Source organism: Pleurodeles waltl, chromosome 2_1 (assembly GCF_031143425.1).
Source record: "Pleurodeles waltl isolate 20211129_DDA chromosome 2_1, aPleWal1.hap1.20221129, whole genome shotgun sequence".
NCBI lineage: Eukaryota > Metazoa > Chordata > Amphibia > Caudata > Salamandridae > Pleurodeles > Pleurodeles waltl.
Window position 1 is genome coordinate 679,205,910 of NC_090438.1, and position 21,038 is coordinate 679,226,947.

Below are 21,038 nucleotides of genomic sequence, written 5' to 3' on the forward strand. Positions count from 1 at the left end.
ATCCCCGTGGCTCTGTCTAAATTAACCAGAGTGCTCTGACTGTACTGGAATCGAGAAAAGTATAGAGGCATGTGTCTAGGGTTGGCACCTGCTCTTTTTTTCCCTACCCTGACCTGCAGTGCTTTAAATGGGCCGGTACTCTCCGGTACTAAGTACCGGCACTTTTTTTATTTTGAGAGGGAGAGTACCTGCACTTCTCAAGAAAAACGTAATACTTTTCACAGGAGAGTACCGGCACTTTTCAGAAACAAGCAGGTACTCTGGTACAGAGTACCTGCACTTCTATTTTTCCATTCTAGGCACTGCTGACCTGTATTTTGAAGTCCATGTAAAAAAAAATGTAAAAAGCTTTGTAAACCTTTAATTTTACCCTTGGAACTTTAAACGTCAAACAACAAATAGGGGAAGAAATCACGTTTTGAAAGTGTTTAGAACTATCCACGCAACGTCTACATGATTATTAAAGCACACAGGAGGATAACAGCCAAGTTAAAAAAAGAACACTGAGAATTTTACACAAATTAATTTCGTCTACCAGCTCTCAGGCATTCCAGACTAGCGAAACTTAATCAAATGTCTGCCAGTGCCGGCGTGCTGTCCGGTAAAGGTGGCAGCCCTACCAGGCTGTCTCTGAGACTCGCGGGCACGAAGGAGAGTGTGCGAGGACGCACAGGGCTTCCTCCTGGGCACAGCTCAGCCGCTCCTCTTCACCGAGGGATACCGGCCCCGCCCCTTTCAATGGCTCCGCCCCCTCCAGCTCCGTTCAAAGCGGAGATCAGAGCTGGAGCTGCAGCAAAGTGCAGCGCAGGAGCCGCCGGCCCGGGTAGCGTGATCTGTGCGCAGCCACCGGGCAACGGGACAAGACAGGAGGGACAGCGGCAGACAGGAGAAGAGACATCAGGGAGGAATAAAGAGGCGACGAGGAGCTGAAGAAGAGATACGCGAGAGTCTGGGGAAGGCACAGCAGACAGGCTGGCAAAGTGGAACAAGGTGGTGGCCAAACACACAGAAGAGCCTGTCGAAGAGACGCGGAGATCCTGGAAAGAGATCTTATAGCAGTCGGGGCGAGGAGCCCCCAGCTCTTCAGCCTGCGAGCGCCCAAAGGCGCGTGTTGTGGCGCTATACGACCTTCCTTGTTCACCTAGCACTTTGAGACAGCAAGAGCACGGGTCAGATCAAAAGACAGAGCTGGGTTGGAGGAGAGAACTTTGGAGCACACCCAGAGGCGGAGTGGTGCGGCTGCACCAAGGACATGCACCAAACTACCAGCTCTATAAATTCGTGTCTCACACATCTCATCATTTAAAAACACACGAACAATCATTGTTCCAGATAAAGGCCGAGCTCCCTCTTCATCTGCTCTTCGCAGGTACATTCCTCACATGGCTTGCCGATCCGATTCCTCTGCCCCGAGGTCTCTGCACGCTGCGCATTTCAGATGCGAAGACGGGATCTTTTAAGTCTTTTTAAATTCGTTCTTTCCTCTCAGACGAGCCTTGGCGTCTCCCTCGGATACTCACCGGACCCAGGAGCCCCCGCGTAGAAGGCCCGCAGGACTGCTGGTGTCTGTATTTTTTCTTTCACCACCTAAAGGAGTTGTGGAAAGAGGTCAAGGTTTCACCCGAGGAGGTTGGGAGCCGTCCCTGTCACACATAAACTCCCCCGCGAGACCCCCGACGCCTTCACCATGTCCTCACTCTACGTCCGCCTGGTCCGGTGCCTGCTGCCTGCCCTCCTCCTGCACGGTAAGCCTGCTCGTACTCACCTCTTTCTTTGCGTCCCTCGAGCACTCACACAACTGACTGCATTGTCCAGTAGATTTGTAGGAGTCGGAGGGATGAAGGGGGAGGGGGACCTCTCGGAAGGCAGCCCTGTCTCCTTGATGCGCTGGGCCGCCTTAGGTGCGTGTTCGCCTTTGTATGTGGGGCTCCTGTCTCGCCAGTGAGCACCTTGCTTCTCTCAGAATAATCTCTGCAGCGAGGCCACGCTCTGCCCCCGGCTGTCTCCCCAGCAGGGCCAATGAACACGTTTAAGGTCACGTTTGGATTCGCTGATGCGTCTTTGGGTCGGGATTCGATGGCCTTCACATGTATGGGGACGGTAGTGTGGGAGCCTCCCATGGGAGCCCCGAAGGCGTTAGTGGCACGAGCCGCTACCAGCACCCGCAAAGCACTGTAGTTGATGTGAGAGCACCTCGTGCTCTGAACCTCTTCACACCCCCGGGGTCCTTTCCACACCCGAGTCTTCGGGCCTGGCAGGTAGGTTCCTCGCTTCTTCTGGTAATACTTCTGGGACTATTATTTCGGTGTCCACTCTGATATTTCAAAACAAGAAATACCCCCTACTACCGAATGGCGCTACACGTGACATACCAATAGCAGATTGTGCGCTATGCACGTGGCAATTAAAAATAACTCGTCGCCTCATTCCGAACACAGTTTTAGTGGCCCTTTCAGAGCGCCCCCCGCTTTCACTTCTGGTACCTTTAAGTATTTCTCCCTTGTGGGAGATTTTACACTTGAACAGGGCGGCTCGGCCCTTCTGGGAAGATTTTACTCTTCGTAAAGCTGTGGTTAGGTTTTAAAAGGAAAGAACCTCCTCAGGCACTTTTGAAACCATCCTGAAGAGACTCTATTCTGAGTGGAAGAATTCCCTTGGAATTTTTCCGAAGAAAACTGGGTCCTCTCTTGTTCTACCATCCCTCGTGGCTGTTAAAGAACCTGCTAGCACTGGAAGCGTCAAGAGAAGATATAGTTGAAAGTGGGCGCTATCTGCAAAAGATAAACAAATATCGGACGCAAGCTTACATTCAGCCATATGTAAATAAAAAACAGATGTGGTGACAGCGTGCTTCTCGTCTCACTGAGACCTGGAACTCTGATCGGCGCCTTGCAGCACTCCCCCGAGCGCTAGACAGCGGTGGCTGCCGACTTCCAAATTGCAGTTAAGAACATGCTTTCACAATCCCCACTTTAAAATTTGTGTTACCCTCGCTAACAACTAACCTCGGATCTGACAGCGCAACATAAAGTCTACTAAAAGCACAGTAGGTTTACTTGTTTCTATTGAATAGATATAATTACCCAGGTTTGCAGAAAACATTAACTACATCTCTTGCGTCTGTTTCTAAGTTTTCCCTACTTCCTAAGAAGGATCCTGGGCCGGAGCATCTGGTATAGCTGGGATTAGACCTCGGGTCTCCTGACACCAAACATCTTAAACATAAGACCGTTCTGCAGGACTGAGGGTTTTGTCATGATGGAGGAGAGAGAAGCTTTCTGTGGGGTGTTACCTGCACCTGTAGTTTACAGCGCTCTAACGACGTCAGGTTGCCGCACGAAGCACTATCTAAATGCACCACCATTTAAAAGAGCCTTTTTGAGGGTCTTGTATGCCTTGGCTGCTGTGTTTTTAGAGATACCATTTTAATGCTTTGGGTGGTACCCATCACAGGCCACAGGGCTGGCAAGGAAACCCCCACCCTCTGCCCAGTGTAGCCCTTTACGTCTCTGGTGCCTCCACGTTGAGACTGAGATAGCGCGGGGTGTTTGCACTCCGTTGTCTTAAAAACAAGAAGCCATGGCACTGTCATGAACGTGACTACACTGAGTAAAGTAAGCCGGATGAAGCTGGGGACCATTTACAGTCTGTAATTAGAGGGTCGAAGTGACGCAGGCATGTGTGACGCAGGCAGGTAGCAACTAGTAACTCACGACTTCTGGACACCCGGAAGTAAAAGAATTCACAATGCGTCGCGAGCACCTTGCACCACTGTCATGCTGTCCGGACGCATCGCATTAAAGAAACTACGTAGAAATTGATACTCGGAAGCAAGTTTTATCCCTTGCAATATTTTCCATGTACAAATTTGCAAACCTTTACACTAAAGTGCAGCCATTAATAGTTGTTACTGTAGCCAAGAAAATGGCAACCAAAAATTGTCAACGCGACACGAATGATGCATAAAAATTGTACTACTGAGTCCTTTTAATGTCGTGGTACTAGAATGGTGTGGACAAAATATCGGACATTAAAATATCGAAAAGTAATTACCTGCTCTGGAGAACTGCCTTTTTCAGTGGAAGTAGATAATTTCTATATTTAAAAACACTTGCACACCAAAAAATGGCCCGGTGTTATTCATGATAAGCATCATAACAACTCAAGTAGATGCAGCATGTTTATGTAGATGTTTACAGCGAGGGTCAGAAAACTCTTGAAAACGGAAGTTTCCAGGTTCACCTTTGTTTAACTTGTCTAGAGCGAGATTCGTGCTGAAGTAAATTTGTCACGCTTAGGGCACGGCTACCTGCCATTTCCAACAATCATACTTTGTCTTGCACCTACCTGCAAGCGTTCTGACGTCACCGAGAAGCAACACTCATTAATACATAAACAATATAGGCCTGCAGCTTCAAGTGCAGCCAGTAACCTGTTCTTGCATTGTATAATATGCTACGCTCTTGCGGATAGCACACACTGCTAACCGGATGGCTTCCAAGCTCTTCATACGGAAGTAATAATCACACGGGATGCACACACTGCAAACAGAATCACTTCTAAGCTCTACCTATGGAATTACTGATCACACGGATAGCATACACTGCAAGCCAAATCACTTCTAAACTCTACTTATGGAATTTCCAATAACACGGATAGCATACACTGCAAGCCGAATCGCTTCTAAGCTCTACCTATGGAATTACTGATCACACGGGATGAACACACTGCAAGCCGAATCGCTTCTAAACTCTATCTATGGAATTTCCAATCACACGGATAGCATACACTGCAAGCCGAATCGCTTCTAAGCTCTACCTATGGAATTACTAATCACACGGATAGCATGCACAGAAAACCGAATCGCTTCTAAGCTTTACCCATTGAAGTATCGTACCACACGAAATCTTCCTATTGAAGTACCAAACACACGGGTGTCACACACTGCAAACCGGATCACTTCTAAGCTCTACCTATGAAGTGTTAAGTAAAGTATTATTATTAGCCTCAGATTAAGCACAATGTTGTTCGAAATTACAGTTGGCCAGTTCCAAATGTTTTCTTTGGCTTAGCTGTGGGGGTGAGTTTATGAACATTGGGAATCCGAAGATATCTGTAGCAGGTGCCTAACCTCAAGATATTTTAAAATTCAGACTTTGCAACCAATGAAGCAAAACAGATTTACCGTCCTGCTTCTTTTGTTGCCAATTTTTTTTTGTGGTAGAGATTTTTTTAAAAACAAAGGTGTACGCTGAGGCACTGATTTTGGGTCGGGGTTGCATCACGTTTCTGGCTCTTTTATTTCTCCAAACCGCACTTGTTGTTACAACGGCGCGAGTACGTCTGACATGCATCTTCACCATGCTATTAATCAGTACATTCACAAATCACAGTTTATATAAACTGAAGGATCGGGTGCCCATTATAGGTGGTGTTATGGTGCTTCTTTTGTTTACCTCGAAAGGTAATCATGCCACAGTGCGCACCTGTCACCTAGAGATTAAACATGTATCACAGCAATGAATGTACTAACCCACTGAGCCATCAGACATGGTTAGTGAAGCCATAAGTGATGGATTTCTGATATCATGGTTGGATTTGCCAGAGACTGTATGCATATAAATTGAAATCAACCGTTTTTTAAAATTTTGTACATTTACTTGGATACATCACGTCTCAGAAGCCTGAACTTAAAGACAGAAGAGTTCACAAGGAAGGGCACTTAAAACACTGTATCCTAATTCTAGATAGAACTGAGGAAATCATCAGTAGAGTAATTTTTCACAAGTCATAGCAGAACTGGCATCACATGCGCTTTTACTTGTGATCACATTGCGTGCTATCACCTCGCAAAAAGTCATATCACACAACCATCAACCCTTAATTATAGACCACTGAACATTTTTAACAATTCTTTACTGAAAAGGATGCAGTGGCATGCAAATAAAGACACAAACAAGCAGCAATTAGAAACTAGCAGAAGTTGAAGGCATATTTCCTCAGATTGGTTTAAAAACATTCTGGTGATGTGACCTGTTTTTCTCCTTAATGTTTGCTGTCAAAGAGACGTCTTCTCATAGAACCTAATAATTAAACTATTTTCTGCACCTTTTTTCAACTTAGGTGATGCACAAAAATACGTGTTTGTGATTGTAAAGTCACATGCCTGTTATACAGTCAGACATAGCGTTTTTTTCTTGCAAATTTGTTTCCAATATCGATGTTCAGTAAACATGGTGCAATTTTCTCATTTGCAAATCTGTGGTTAGGAAAGGGGTTGTTGGTATTTCTGTGTGGGTTGTCTGAAAAATTTGGCATACACTACAAACTCTTTGGGGCTTATTTACAAGCCCCATGGCGCAGGGCAGAGCACCAGCTGACCTTGCTACGTTGCCCGCGCCACAGAGAAAGCACAGAAATGTGCTGTATCTACAAGATATGGTGCATTTCTGTCCTCTCCCCCTGCGCTGGCGCATAATGGGCTGCCTAGCATCAACACAGGCACCCTTGCAGCACGGTGTAAGGATGACTGCGTCACAAACAGGATTGTTTATGTGCAAGAAGGGACACCTTCCTGCACAAAAAGAACCCATGGAGGCGTTTCCTCTTTCTATGTGTGCTGCGTTCTGCAGCACACATAGTGGGAAAAATGAGGAGAAATAAAGTTATTTCTCGTCATTACGCCTCCCCTGGTGAGGTGCAAAGTTTCAACACATTCCCAGGTTTACAGATTGTAAATCTGGGAATGTGTCAAAACCCATGAGTGTTGCGTGGGAAAACCCACAGCAACACCCATGGAACGCCTCCCTGGCGCAAAGTAAGGCAATGCAACTACTTGCGCTGCCTTGCCTTACTCCATAGCAATGAGGCCTTGCAAAGCCATGCAGGGTAGCTTTGTGTCCCCTCATAGATATGATTGAGATGCCTACGCCCGGGAAGTGTCATAAAAAGTGACACAAAAATACCTACTGCTGTTCAGGAAAGGAGAAAATGAGAAGAGAACACCCACAGTTATGAGTGGGCAGGGGAAGGGTTTTCTCCAGGAAAAAAGTATGTTCATCATGGAGAAACACCCAACAAATAGTTACATGTGCAAATTTACATTTGTGCTCATTGTAAGCATGTAGAACTTACAATTGCAGAAACAGAAATAAGCAATCAAATATTCACAGAAACATACTAATGTCATAGCTATTACTCAAACTAAAATTATTTGAGAACGCTGAAAATTCGGAAATGTACTTCCAATTTAATAGTAATCCCACAGGAACACATTTCTGACTTTCCTTAGCCATTTTTGACTCACGACTTGACTGTCCAACCTATCTTCATGTCTAGCATTGGCCAAGAGCTTTTGATTTTACTGACATTATGTCTGTGATATATTTACTAGGGGTTTAGCCAGCCCTCCTCACCCCTTGATGTGTTGTAATGTCATTCACATTATTCTTCTGCCCACTACAGCACCCAGTATGGGGCAGTGGATCACCTAACTTCAGGCATTGGCTATTTTCACTATTAGTAAAGGTATTATTCCTCCCTAGCACAAGGATCATAGCTACACATAAAGTATTTCCATTCAGTACCAATGCCTTCTATGGCAAATGGTGATTTTCAAGACCAAAAAGTAGGTAGGTTTTTGCCACTTTTCCTTTTCTTTAGACTGACAAAGCCCAGCCCCTCCCCCAACAATAAAGTTTTGCAAATCCAATGCCAAAACAAGCATTGACAAAGCCAAAAGACTGTTGGCCACAGCTAGACTTTTTGACTTAGCCAACACTTGTTCTTCTGTGTGAACTGAGCTTCCTAATCGAACCCATCACCTGTAGTGCCCCCAGCCCAATAAACTGGGATCTTCATTGCTTTTCATTCACAACACATGCATTCGTCATTTCCATTTTCTGCATCAATGCTCGGTATCTACACATCACTTACAGTGCAGAAATAGCTTATTTGTAAATGCTTGTGACTTTATCATGAAGAGAATCGAGGCTCAGGCAGATAAAGAAATTAGTCCAAAATTACACAAGTTGGCTATATGGAGAAGCTGGTACTGAATGTTATGGCCTAAGGTCCCTTAGATAAACAACTGCTCTGTAAGCGTAAACCCGAAGTGTTATAAAATGCAGTTATTGAAAAAATGCGCAAGTACTGAGCACTAAACGATTGTCTTTGATATCCTTTTTAGTTTCTGCAACCCGTTCAGCCCTGATGCATTTCACTGGGAATTAGTTAGCCAGGAGGCTGAAGCAAAAGTGGGCGAGCAAGTGCATACACTTATGTATCTCAGTATTAAAAGTCGGGTTGCTGGTGGTACCCGGAAGCAGAGCTGGTCTGGGCCAAATGAAAGGTACCCCGAAGACAAAACATGTCTGCAGTGACGGAGAGCTGCGTGTTTGTGTAGCAAACAGTCACAGAAGATTTTTCTTGTGTTTAGGAACCAGAATTGGAGGTCTTGATCGCCCCAGGAGACGAAACAAAATTTGGGTAAAGAAAGTCATGCAGTAGTGTTGAGGCCTCAGTGCTTCAGGTCCTGAACTCCCCTGGAGGCAAACAATGCTGTCGGTGCAGATTGGAATTCTGCAGAAGTTTCTAGGCCTTCAAAACTCAAGCAGTGATAGATAGCATCACTCCCCTAAGGGAAGAAAGTATGTTTTGTTCACAAAAATGAGTTCTGCTTTAGTGTTTAAGAACCTGACCCCCCAGGGCCTGGACTCTCCAGGAGACAACGCTAGGAAGTAGTTAGTGGTAGTGTTTCGGCCTCAGAACTGTAAGCCCTCTTCACCGTAGGAGGCGAAGCTGTTTCGAGCACTGAAAGTAGCCCAGCAGTGAGTCGGCCTTAGGTCTGTAGGCCCTGCTCACCCATGGAAGGCAAATCATGTTTTTAGTACAAGAAGTAGTTCTAATGTAGTCCTTAAGCCTCAAAACCTAAAGCTCTAAACATCGTGGCAGCAAAGCGTTTCTTGTAATGTTTAGGCCTGAGAACTGCAAGCCTCCCCCAGGAAGGTAAACGTGTTTTCGGGACACAAAGCAGCCTTGCGATGGATGACCTGAGTGACATAGTAAACAAATGACGACATTGCCAGGGCACTTTACCACATCCCTGGTCCCCATCGGTGGATTTACACACCAGCAGACAAATTGCCAGGTAGAGCAGCTCTGTCTGTCAGGTATGACTTTATTGACAGGCATGTATGCATCTGAAAGGGGTAGTAAAATAGTGAACGGTTTACGATTGCACTGCATTACTACATATGTACTTCGGTTAAAACATATAGGTGAAAGGTGTTTATGACAGCATCACATTAAAACACTTAATCAGTGCTGACGAATATTTGCTGCATTTATCAGGAGTTGCGCTTAGCCCAGCTACTAACCGAATCGCTTCTAAGCGCCTGCCTTGTGTAGTCAGAGAGCCCATGCTGTGCCAAGGGCTTTATGATAGTGAAATATGTAGTAACTGTGTCATGAGAATCACAAGAATGGCGTCGCAGCTCCTTGCAAAGGTGTAATATTGTCTGATTCTGTTGTTACTAAAAATGACGTGAAAGGGAAAATATGGGTAATCGGTAGAGTCCATCTAAAGCACTGATTTTAGGATTTTAAATGGGAATATTAAAAACATATCTACCCATGCCTGCAAAAATCTGGCAGTCAATGCAGCCTACGAATGGCAATGACGAAAATAGAGGGGGCCCCCTCCCCATGGAGCCAATCTGGGGCCTGACCCGTTTACACAGCGTACTGTGCTGAGGGTGGCACCTGAAGCTCGCGTCCCTCCCCCCCTCAACCCCCCCCCGCCCTTACCACGGGGGCTACGGGGACCTTTGTTACGACATTGGTGTGAACTTGCTACTGACGGCCGGGTTGTAAGGGGGCTAATAATATTGTTCAAACAGAAGAATCCATTTTAAAAGTGAAAAGAGCTATTTGTGTCGCGGTATTCCTGGCAACGTATTCCCCTGCAAAAACAAATTGAGATTTCCCTACAAAACGGTTCCCGAATCGAGGAAAAACATGAATAGAGCGGTGCTTTCCCCTGTTATTCTCCATTCCAGATGTGATCGCTCGGAATTGCTCGGCACAGGTGCAGTAATACCACTGGTCATCATGAACTGCACCAGGCCACTCAAGATGGGGACCTATTCAGGGGCTCGTATCAGGTTAGGTACCTGCCACTGATGGAAAACGTGAGGACACCTGCCAAGTGAGGTATCCTCCAGTTCCCAAGCCACCACCACTCTTCCCCCCAATGTATTAGCAGCAGTGTAACGTAAAATTATATCCTCGCCCTCAACATGTGATGAAGGGCTCCCGTGTCTTCCATATCTCACAGATATTCGTTTGTCTTTGCACCGTCTCCTCCTTGAAGAATTGGGGGCACCCTTAAGTACTGGGCACCTCTCTACACAACATGGGCTGCAGGAGCCTGAGTTACAGCCCGAGCAATGAGGGACATTCACAAAGATTTTTCCCACAGTATGTGAGTTGTGCCTGAGAAAAAAGTAACGTACACAAAGTTCATTCTACATGTGAAGTGCGCATGTAATTGGGGTTCTTGTGTTTGTAGAGTAACCGCACAGCTTTGTTTTGACTAAAAAATGTGGTATATGTGGCAAGCTGTAGGGTGACCAGAATGTTAAAGCCGAAAACCAGGACAATTCACAAAAATAGAAGACGGACTACAATTTTACTTCAAACGAGTGCACAGAATAACAGCGCCCATCAGCATAGAATTATAGGAGTCATTAATAACATAAATAAATTGCAATTTTTAAATTCATTATCATGCCTGTTAATTAAATTGCTTTCCTTTAAGAACTGCTATCTATCTCTGCATTGGAGAACATCGGAATTCACCTCCCACTGTTTTCAGACGACCCTCTCTAGAAACCGGGACATGAGCTAAGTTTCCTAAAATCTGACTGGACAGCTGGTGGAAAACTGGGACTGTTCCGGCAATTCAGGGACGCCTGGTCATCCTAGACAGGTGATTAGTCACACAGAGAGGAGGAGCTTGTGAAATTCAATTTAAATTAGGGTACCACACAGGTGCACAAAATGAAAGTTTCACCTGCAAACTTCTGCAGTTTTGACAAACTTTGCATTCAGCAAACTTTGCAGATTCCGTATGGCATATAACTTTCCCCTAAATGTGCCAAGAGCAAGTTGTGTAAAAGTGTAAGACCTATGCGGTCTCCCCCATTTAATATATAGCCTCTGGCCCTGCCTGTCCAGAGGATGTGCACATTGTGTATCCAGGAGGGAAAGGTTACTCACGGGAGGCTCATTACATCCCTCCTCAGCTCAGTGTTAATGTTCGTCTTGTTGTGTGACACACAAAGTCTTTGAGTCTCTCGCTGGGCGGTGGGTTTGGCCGGAGATTGTACCGGTGGTGACAAGAGCAGCTGATATCTTCTTGGGAGTCCTGGTGGCTAGCCTTTTCTTTTTCTTGGATGCCTTGTTCGGTTGTAGGGTCGATTAGTGTTGGCTCGGAGTGCTCCCTTTCCTCAATGGGTATATCCCTTGTAGTGTTCTAGGTTTCAGTGTGGAATTCTTGGGATTCCGGGAAAGTCACATTGCAGAGCCATTAGATATTCCTTGTTACTTGTTCAACCCCTTTTCTGACCATGACCATTTTTCCAGCTACAGCAAGGACCATCCTTACTCCAGGTTTGAAAGGTGTCCAGAACGTCTATCCTGGGCTTCTGTCCCTTATGATTACATGGTCTCCAGGATCTAGATGTTGGGTAACCGCATGGCGCCTTTTGCTCAATTGCATGTTGTTTTGCAGTCACCTCTCCTGGGTCTCTTCAGGATAGTACAGAGGCAGGGACCACCCAGGGCAAGTTGGTATGGCATCACGCCTCGCTCCATTCAGCATAAGTGACCATGGAGCCAGGTGCGTGGTGTGGTGTCTCTCGGTATTCTCTTAGGAATCTCTGGAGGCTTAGCACAGGATCTGCTGCTTCTATCGTGGTGAACCAGAGGCCCTTATTCAGGCCTCTGGCCATTGAGGGGGGATTTGGCGGTGATGTATTCCTAACTGTTCAATCAGATCTTTGAACTCAGTCCCTTGGAATGGCGGTCTGTTGCCGGTCTTGATCTCCTCAGGAATTCCAAACATCGTGAACACCTTTTCCAAGATGGGGGTTACTTTGGCAAATGCAGTGGAGTCAAATACTTTGATGATTAGATACTTTGAGTATCCATCGACAAAGACCAGGGTGGTCCTTCCATCTGGGAAGCTCCCAAAATCCAGTCAAACTGTGGACCAAGGCATGGTACACAGTTCCTCTGTTATTATGGGTGCTGGAGCTTCTTGTGCGCTTGTCAGTTGACAAGCAGGGCATTGCTTCATAAAATCATCAACCGCAGCCTCTAGATGGGGAAACCACACCTTGGCCCGTATGTGCAACTTTATCTTTGCCATGACTTGGTGTCCTCCATGAGCAAGCATGCTCACTCGTTGTTGGAGACTGGCAGGGATCACAAGCCGGTGTCCTTGCTGTACAAGACCATCTTGTGCTGTGCGAAGCTTATTATGTACCCTCCAGAATTTCTTTAATCTTTCTTTCTCTGGGCCTGTCCAATCATTCACATCCTTGAGGAAGTCTTGCCACGATCGTCTGGCCAGGGAATTCTTTACCTTCATGAGTACTGCATCATCGGCTGTGGCATCCACTATTTCACTCAAGTTGAGTGTTCTTGGCAAGCACTGGGAACTAGCACTTGCCATGCTCTTGACAGGTGTTTAAGGGTGTCTCAAAGCTGCCGTTGATGGTTCTCAGCAGTCATGGAGTGAATAAGAATGTTGTCACTCACATTCACGATGCCTTGGAGGCCTGACATGGTTTCCTTAATGGGGTCCTGGAACACCTCGGCTGCGTAGGAGAGTCGCTTGTATTGGCACAGCCCCAGGTGTGTGAGGTGTGTGAGTAGGTATGTACATACTCTCTTCAGATGGGCATAACTGATGGTATTCAGTGTTCAGATGTAGCTTAGAGAACCATCTAGAACCATTTAGCTCTGGAATTATGTCATCTATGGTGGGCATGATGTACCTGTCCCTTTTGATCGCTTGGTTTGGGGGGTGCATGTCAATACAGAGTCATATCTTCCTTGGCTGCTTAGGCTTCTCCGCAATCACCATGGGGGACACCAACGTTATTGGACCAGATAGCTTCTCTATCACACCTTGGTTCTCCAGCTGCTCGACTAGCAGGCGGAGGTGGAAGAGGATGCGCCAGTGTCTAAGAGTCGTGGGCTTCACTGACTTGTCAATGTGCAGTTTAATAGGTGGGGCCTTCAGACATCCTAGACCAGTCAAAAATTCAGGGTAGTGGCGTAGCAGTTCATCTATTTGAAACGCCTTCACGCTTTGGCAAACACACCACTTCCAAGTCCTCAGCAGAGTGACTGCTGAGGAGCGTGTCTGCTTCCTTGTCAACTATGTGAAAAGTGGTTTTGATCTCTTTCTCGTCTGACTTGGCGTTCACCATTATGTGTCCTTTCAGTAGTTGAGGTGTGAGGCTCTCATATGTGAATGTTCTTGTATTCAAGGCTACCAGTGCCAGCCAGGGTTGGAGGCACTGGTATTGCTGGACGCCCAGGATATTGACTGAGGCACCGGTGTCTATTATAACTTTCACCTGAGACCCTTCAGCCTCTTTCACACATGTCAGTTGAGGTCACCTGTGGCGCTTCAAGTCATTTGTGAATGATATGAGGAAGATTTCCTCTTCTTCAGGCAATGAGTCCCCGGGGGCATACCTGTGTCTCGACTTATGAGGAGTTACCTCAAGTTCGTCCAGAGATAGTTGTTCTATCGCTCTTGTGGTGGCGCACCATCCTCTCGCCCTTCTTCCTCTGGTGCCACTTCTGCACACAATTGCAAAATGGTTCATCCTGCCACAGTTGGAGGATATTCTGCCTTGTGCTGGGCAGTCATTTTGGGCATGCTCTTCTTTCCCACAGTACATACAGCAAGGCCCTTGTCTGACAGGGGCATGTGTCTTGGATCTCCAAGTTTTGTTCTGTATCTGTACGGCATCAGCTCTTTCTAATTCAATGATGGGGGCTTTTCCGGGGGCTTGTGTTATTGTGGTATCCATCTCAATGGCTGTGGCTGCTGCAAGGTCACGTGACCTCACCATGTTAAGAATGTCATCCAAACTAATATTTGGTTGTCTCAGAATGAGGCCTACTGAGCTTTTAGTTGCGATATTGTTGGATGATTTCCACCCTTATTTCCTTAGGCTGGTCATCAGCTGTGCATGTGCTGGCTAGTTCTCTCATCCTTGCATAGAACTGATCTATTGATTCTCCTTCTCATTGGCACGCTAGGCGGAGCTTGAACCGATCGAAATCCTAGTTTAGTTGTGGGCCAAAGTGAGCGTTGCGCACTCTCACGGCTGCATCATAGTCAACTATTGCGCTGGTGTTGGGGAGGTACCTGAAAAGTTTGTAGATTTCATCCCCACCAAAGTGTAGGAGGAGTGACCTCTTCACAGCTCTGTCCCGTTCACGAGTGGCAAAGAAGTAATTCACTAACCTTCCTACCCATATCTTCCAAGTAGGTGAGGCAGTTATGGGGTCTGCCAGTTCGCTGAACAGTGGTAGTGTCTCTACCGCAGCATGCCACAGGCTGGTCATCCGTCATTTTGGCCCAGGCAGTGGCTGCTTCCTAGACAGAGTCACGGTATGGACTGTGGGGCTGCTGTGCTCCCTCCAGCGTTGTTGCAGACAGCGGGTGCTCTTTTGGGCTCTCCCTCCCTCCGCTGGCAGGTTTGTCAGGTTTCAGTTACTGGGGGAAGGGTCAAGCTTGCTCCCCTTCTGTTATGGGAGCTGGTGGAGCCTGCGCAAAAGAGATGTCTGCAACAGGCTTCCTCTGGTGCACTGTGGAGCATCATTTATCAGGATGGTGGGCTATCTTGATGCAGGTGCCTGGCGTGGTAGGGTTAATGATCCCAGGCATACAAGGCGTTACTCTGATTTTCTACTGTCTACATATGCTTGCTTTTCACCTTAAGGGTGTATATTCCTCCTATTTATGTTTGTATATTTGTTTTTGTTTTTTTACTTATTGTTCCTCCTCTCACCATTCTTATTGGCTGCCAAATACAGGACCACATCAAATGCCCCAAATCAGGCCAAGGAGATGCTTCCCTCACCACCAGGGCCCCGGGACCAGTCCTTTGCACGTCAGCCATGCACGGTACCCCCTGAAGTCGAGGGGGGCGAAGCTTCACCTCCAATCCTGGAGGCATTGTCGAGCTGCAGGCCAGCAGGGAAAACAGCAAGTAGCTTTCCCTCTGTGCATCTCGCCGGCAGCAGGGGTAGAGCAGCGGCAATGTAGGAGGCGAGCGGGCCGTTGAGAGTTCGCAACCCGTGGCAGATGAGGTTGTCAATGCATCAGCAGCTTTGACTGCAGCAGGTGGAAAGTGATGAGGGAGCAAGTTTTCCCTCCAACATTGGGCACGGGGTAAATAAGCCTCTTCGCTAGTGTAGTGATCGGTCAGCACGATCACAATTGTAGGTAGCGCTGGGCCCAGGGCGCAGTATGGAAAGCACCAGGATAATATACACTCAGTTATACTATGGGTGGAAAGACCCCTTGCGGTCTATCCTCATTGATTATATAGCCTTTGACCATGCCTGGCCAGAGGATGTGCACATTGAGTATCCAGGAGGGAAAGGTTACTCAGGGGACGCCGGGTGGCTTATTACAAACATGCATACTTTACCAATAGGTGGCAAGGAACTGACTGTCAATATCCAAACAGTAGTAAACTAAGCACACACCCAGCTGTAGATCATGGCACAGCACATCATGGTGCACGTGCTACGTACACACGTGTGTCTCTCGATTCCTTTTACGGGGTTCTGTGAAGATGGCCTCGTGCATGAAGATGTACAGGAGGACCTCGTACTGTGACCCGGAAGTTCTGCAGCTAGAGCACAGGGCATGAAACGGGAGAGTGTATAATTACAGACTGCCGCCCCAGGTTCGTCTGCTTCGAATTATAGAACAAACTTCGTCTCTGGCTGAAACCGGGAAAACAGACGAGAGAGATCAAATCAGAGGTTGCTACTTGGGGAATTGCACGTTTAAACGGGAAATCACCCCTCATGTCTGCAAACGTACCTGGTGAAGGACGAAAGGCATGCTTTTATCACACAAACAACAATCAAGATACCGTGTGCTCACTCCTCTCTTTCTCTCATAACATCCCTTCCCGCTTCTTTTCTCTTAGCAGAGTTTTAAAACAAAGATAGGGCAGCTAACGACGTGCAAGCAACAAACATGATATCACTGCCCGCTTGGCCCCAGATGTGGCTTTTAGTTGGGAGAATTTTAGACGCTGGGAGTAACATTTTGTTTTAAAGATAAAATAAGTAATTCTCAATCTTAACAGGAGCATTTCAACTGGGAAAACCGTGGTAACCCAGGTGGATTGTTTTCCTGCAATTCATGTTTCGTTGTAGCTGGTGATTTACATAATTCAGAAGATATAGTTTTCAGTTTGAAGGCTCTCTGCAGATCAAGCAACGGTAACAGTAGAGCGCCCCCTTGTGACACATCGCCGCTGATGTCACTCATCTGGACTCGTCAGACAGATAGGGCCATATGTACCAAAGCATTCTCCCATTGACACAGAATGGGTAAAACCCTTTGATACATCTGGCCCATAGTGCCCTTGGAGCCTTGCGTAGACTCCATAGCATGCTTTACTCTCCATTTTTTTCATTTTACAAGTATTTACTTGGCAATTGAAAATAAAAAGGACAGATAAAACACATGCGTGGTAGACTTATGAGCCTTTCTTTCATCATCTGCTCTCTGAAGCAGACGTTGGGGGTGGCGAGAGTGGTAGTGAATAAGCACTACAAGCAACCAGCGTAGCATAAGTGTCCATTCCCATTCCTTCCTGCTCTGTCGTGTTCCCTGTATCCTTTTTCTGATGTTCAGCAGCGTGACGAAGCAGCCATAAGCACCAGTAATACAGCAAACAAAGGACCAGATTTAAGAGCCCCTAGTGCCTCCTTCTGCCACATTAAAATAATTTTGTTTTTAGGCTAATGTGGCCTAAGGACGCCAGAATCACTGTGCCAAATTTACAAAGTGGGGCTTTTTAACTCTTTGCGCTACACTATGCATGGGCCAGGAATAATGTATGCAAAGGGGGGTGTTCCCCCACTAGGGGGGCAAAACAGTGGTGCAAAGAAATTTGTTTGCATCATTTTTTGGGCACTTTTAACGCCTGGTCAGAGCAGGTGTTAAAAGGAGGCGCACCATTGTTTACAATGGGCCTCATTAGGCTTTGCAGGATTAGCGTCAACATTTTTGATGCTAATCCTGCAAACTAGCATAAAAAATGAGGACATTAGTTCCCTAATTACTGCCATGGTGCCTCATATACTAAATACGGCACACACATGGTGGCATTAGGGGGGCGCTAAGGTGTGCTAGAAAAGTGGTGCTGCACCTATTTTTCATAAAAATGCCCTCAAGTATCACTGTGTGTTCCATCCTTCCCACTTGCTCATATTACCTCTTTCCCTCCTGCTAGTGTCATCCTTTTCCTTTCTTCTCCTTTCTTTCCCACAACACATCTAATGGAGTTATAAATAGGGTAGCCACCAAAAAAAAAAAAAAAAAAAAAACAGCCAACATAGAATAATAGTGATTCCACCTTCCTGCTCTCTCGTGTTCTTTTCTTCCCTCTTCTGATTCACAGCAGTGCTTTGAAGGCGCAATCTAACAGTGTGAGCACCACAATCAACCAACATGGCACGCCTCTGTATTTCCATTCCCTGCCACCTCTTTCTTAATCTCTCTTCCTTTAGATCTCTTTCCTTCTCTTGTTCTCTTCTTTCCTCAGCGCTTTGAAGCAGCCTCAGAGTTGCCTGGGCGTTGTACTAACAAACTATAAAAAGCCATAGACAAGCGCTATCTTTGCATGGTTATTTCACAGACGCACACAACTTTTAAGACTACGTCAAATGTTCTTATTTTGCGCAGGACGAATTCCAGAATAAACTGTATATTTTCCTTAACTAGGTTTTGCCTCGTGATGATATGTTCCACCTTTTCTTTTTTTAGATAACAGAAAAAATCACTAAAATCTCCTTTGCTGCCAAAACGAACCCTGCTGAATGTCAAAGCTCGTTTGCAGCTGGACGTTGTCTGTTGTCATCAGTGGGTTCTGTGTATGTGCTGGAAGGAAGAAGCCCACGTCTTTTCAGGGACATGAATATCGTGGGACAAAATATCCCCAGAGCTCTGCAAAAGCGTAGCCCCCAGTCATTACTTTACATGTGCTTGCCATGACTAGTGTCTACCCAGACTTAATATCCCTGTCCAGACAGTGTTAGCTTCAGGTCTTCCCGGCACCAGGCCCAAAATCCATATCATAGTGTATGTAGTTTTAGCTATAGCCTTTTGTTCTATATTTTATTCAACAAATCTAAAAAAAAAACTGGGCGAATCAGCGGACTGAATGCCCATTCACAGCTACGCAGGCCACATGTTCAAGCCCCCAGCAGTGCTGGCTTATGGCCCTACTTGGAGTTTGAGTGATGTCCCGCCCTTTCTAGTCATGGAGCCCAATGTACTCTAATCTGAGTGGATGGGACATCTGCCATTTTCCGCCAAAATTCTAAGGCCCTTTGACTGTTATCTTGCTTCTGAGGTCGATAAAACAAGTATCATCGATATAGGTGCTAAAACGTTTGTTTTGTTTTTTTGCATGGACATTTGTTATTAGAAATACGTCTGTGTTTGTTGGTGCTGGTATCTACATTCAATACTTATAATATTTTAGCATATATTGTGAACGACTTGCTGCTTCCTTCTGTAGCATTAACAATTAATGTTTGAGGTAACTCTTACTTTGTCAAGGGTGGTTTTCAGTGTGATTATTTCTGTCTCTCTGATAAGCTCATCATGTTCACTAGGCTTAATTAGTTAAAACTGAGAGCATTACTATGTGTTTTATACCTGCTTTTGAGGTAATCACCAGTTGGTAAATGCTACCCTCTAATGATGGGCCTGAGCAGAGGGTGCATGTTTAGGGGAAACAGTAATGTTTGGCTGGTGCCTCCTGTGGCGCTATTATCAAAAGTGCTCTGAGGGTGTAACATGCATGTGCGACATCTGTCTGTGCCCCTGTGGCACTTGGTTTTACTGAAGGGGCCACACATTTATTGCAGGGCATTGCACGACCCCTTCTGTAATGCAGATCGTGCCAGCACGCATGTAGTGCAGGCACAATCTCAATGGGGTGCTGCCTTATTTGCGTGGGGTTGTATGTGATGCATGGTGCTTTCCTCTGTGTCATATTATAAACGCCAATGAAGAGGCAAAGGAGCTGACACACGGGTACAGACTGTGTACCATAAACAAGCGGTGCCCCTCAGGAAGTGGTAACTGGAGACCCATGGACCCTTCCTGGCAAAACCCTGCAGGAAGGAACAGTCATTCACTGTACCCACCTATGAGGGATCTCTGCCCCCTTTCAAAAGCAGGCCACATTGCCTCCTGCTCAGTGAAAGACAGAGCAGTGGCTTAAAACAGCCAGTCTGCCTTTCATTAATGTGCTACCTCCAGGGTAGGCACAAATGTGCAGCCGCGCTGGTGGCAGTGCATTCATTGTAACAGAGAACACAGACAAGGCCTGCACTCAGTGCACCAAGGTAAAGGTGTGCCACAGCACAGGCCACGGCAGTGTGACTTATCTGCAATATGGACCCTGATTCCATGTAGGCTATAAGAGTATTAGTACATGTTTCACACAATTTAATCTCCTACACAGCGACATTCAATTTAACTGAACCCAATTGCTTCAGACTTTTACTGCACTTAAATGCAGGTGAGCAACATAAGTTCATGCCATATTCTAAGCAGGCTGGCTGGGTGAACCAGTCTCATTAGTATACAGGGTGATACATTTGGCTTATAAATATTTGTCTCTCCAGAGTAATGTGTATGCACTCCTTATCCAGTGGCGGCTGGTGATATTTGAAAGTGCTGGGGTGTAAAAGTTGAGTACAACTTTTATGTAGCGAGCAAAGCAAGCAAGCTTAATTGACAAATGTGGGGTACCAGGGGGAGGGTTGCCCTTCTATTGACAAAAGACTGGCAAATGGTGCATTTTAAAGCAAATTAATTTAGTGAGAAAGCAAGGTTTATAAAGCAGTGGGAACGTATAGGCTTGAAATATGAAAAACATTAAAAACTGTTGCATATCTTATTGCCTTAATATGTTCAACAGTAATTGTAATGTGCAAATTGTATAGCACAACTTTAAAGTGTATGCAGATACACAAAACAACAAGTGGCATACACATAAATCCTGCCAGTACTATTGACTTTGTCAATTGTTGTTAGCTGTGTAAGAAAAAATGAGTTACAACAGTGGTTTGTCATAAATAATTAACATTTGAATGTTTCAATTCTTAAATTGTATGACTGTGAATGAAATATTATTTAGGCCTGTGGAGGAGTAATTGCCTTCAATTATGTGAACTTTATGTTAGATATGTATGCCCTTTTTCTCTGCACATCTCTTCCACCTGTACATCTTCAACCTCATCTCTTTCCTCTTCAGCACCCTATTTTCACTTCCCCTCAAATTGCACTTCCTCCTATCTCCCTCATGTCACCACCCCCAAACATACACTGCACTGACACTCATATGTAAGCTCCTTTACTTTTGCTTAGTACATATTTTGACATCTGTGTACCCCTTTCACAAACATCTACACAGATTTACCAATGCAACTACAATATAGGACCATTGTTCTGTCTGCTCTGCAGAGAGGCCAACTCACTGACGGGGACTTTGCTTGCCCTTATCCTCAGCACCAGATCTCTCAATCAAAGCTCTCATAAACTCCTGGCACGACTCAAAGACTGCACTATACACGAGTACTAAGATGCACCAAAAACATAGGAACATAACATGATAATAACTAACACTCTTGGGGAATGCAAGATTAAGTAAGACATGTGAAATAACAGAGGAACTAAATCA

At 45.8% G+C, this 21,038-nt stretch overlaps 1 protein-coding gene across 1 annotated transcript in view; it reads left to right on the plus strand.

Annotated features, from left to right (window-relative positions):
* The first annotated feature begins 791 nt into the window (after nt 1–791).
* APCDD1 (APC down-regulated 1) overlaps nt 792–21,038 on the plus strand; it is a 95,272-nt gene continuing 75,025 nt past the window's right edge. Inside the window, exon 1 of the mRNA XM_069216493.1 lies at nt 792–1,745. Within this exon, the coding sequence (XP_069072594.1) occupies nt 1,688–1,745 (58 nt within the window). The 5' untranslated portion in view covers nt 792–1,687. The remainder of the gene's footprint in view (nt 1,746–21,038) is intronic.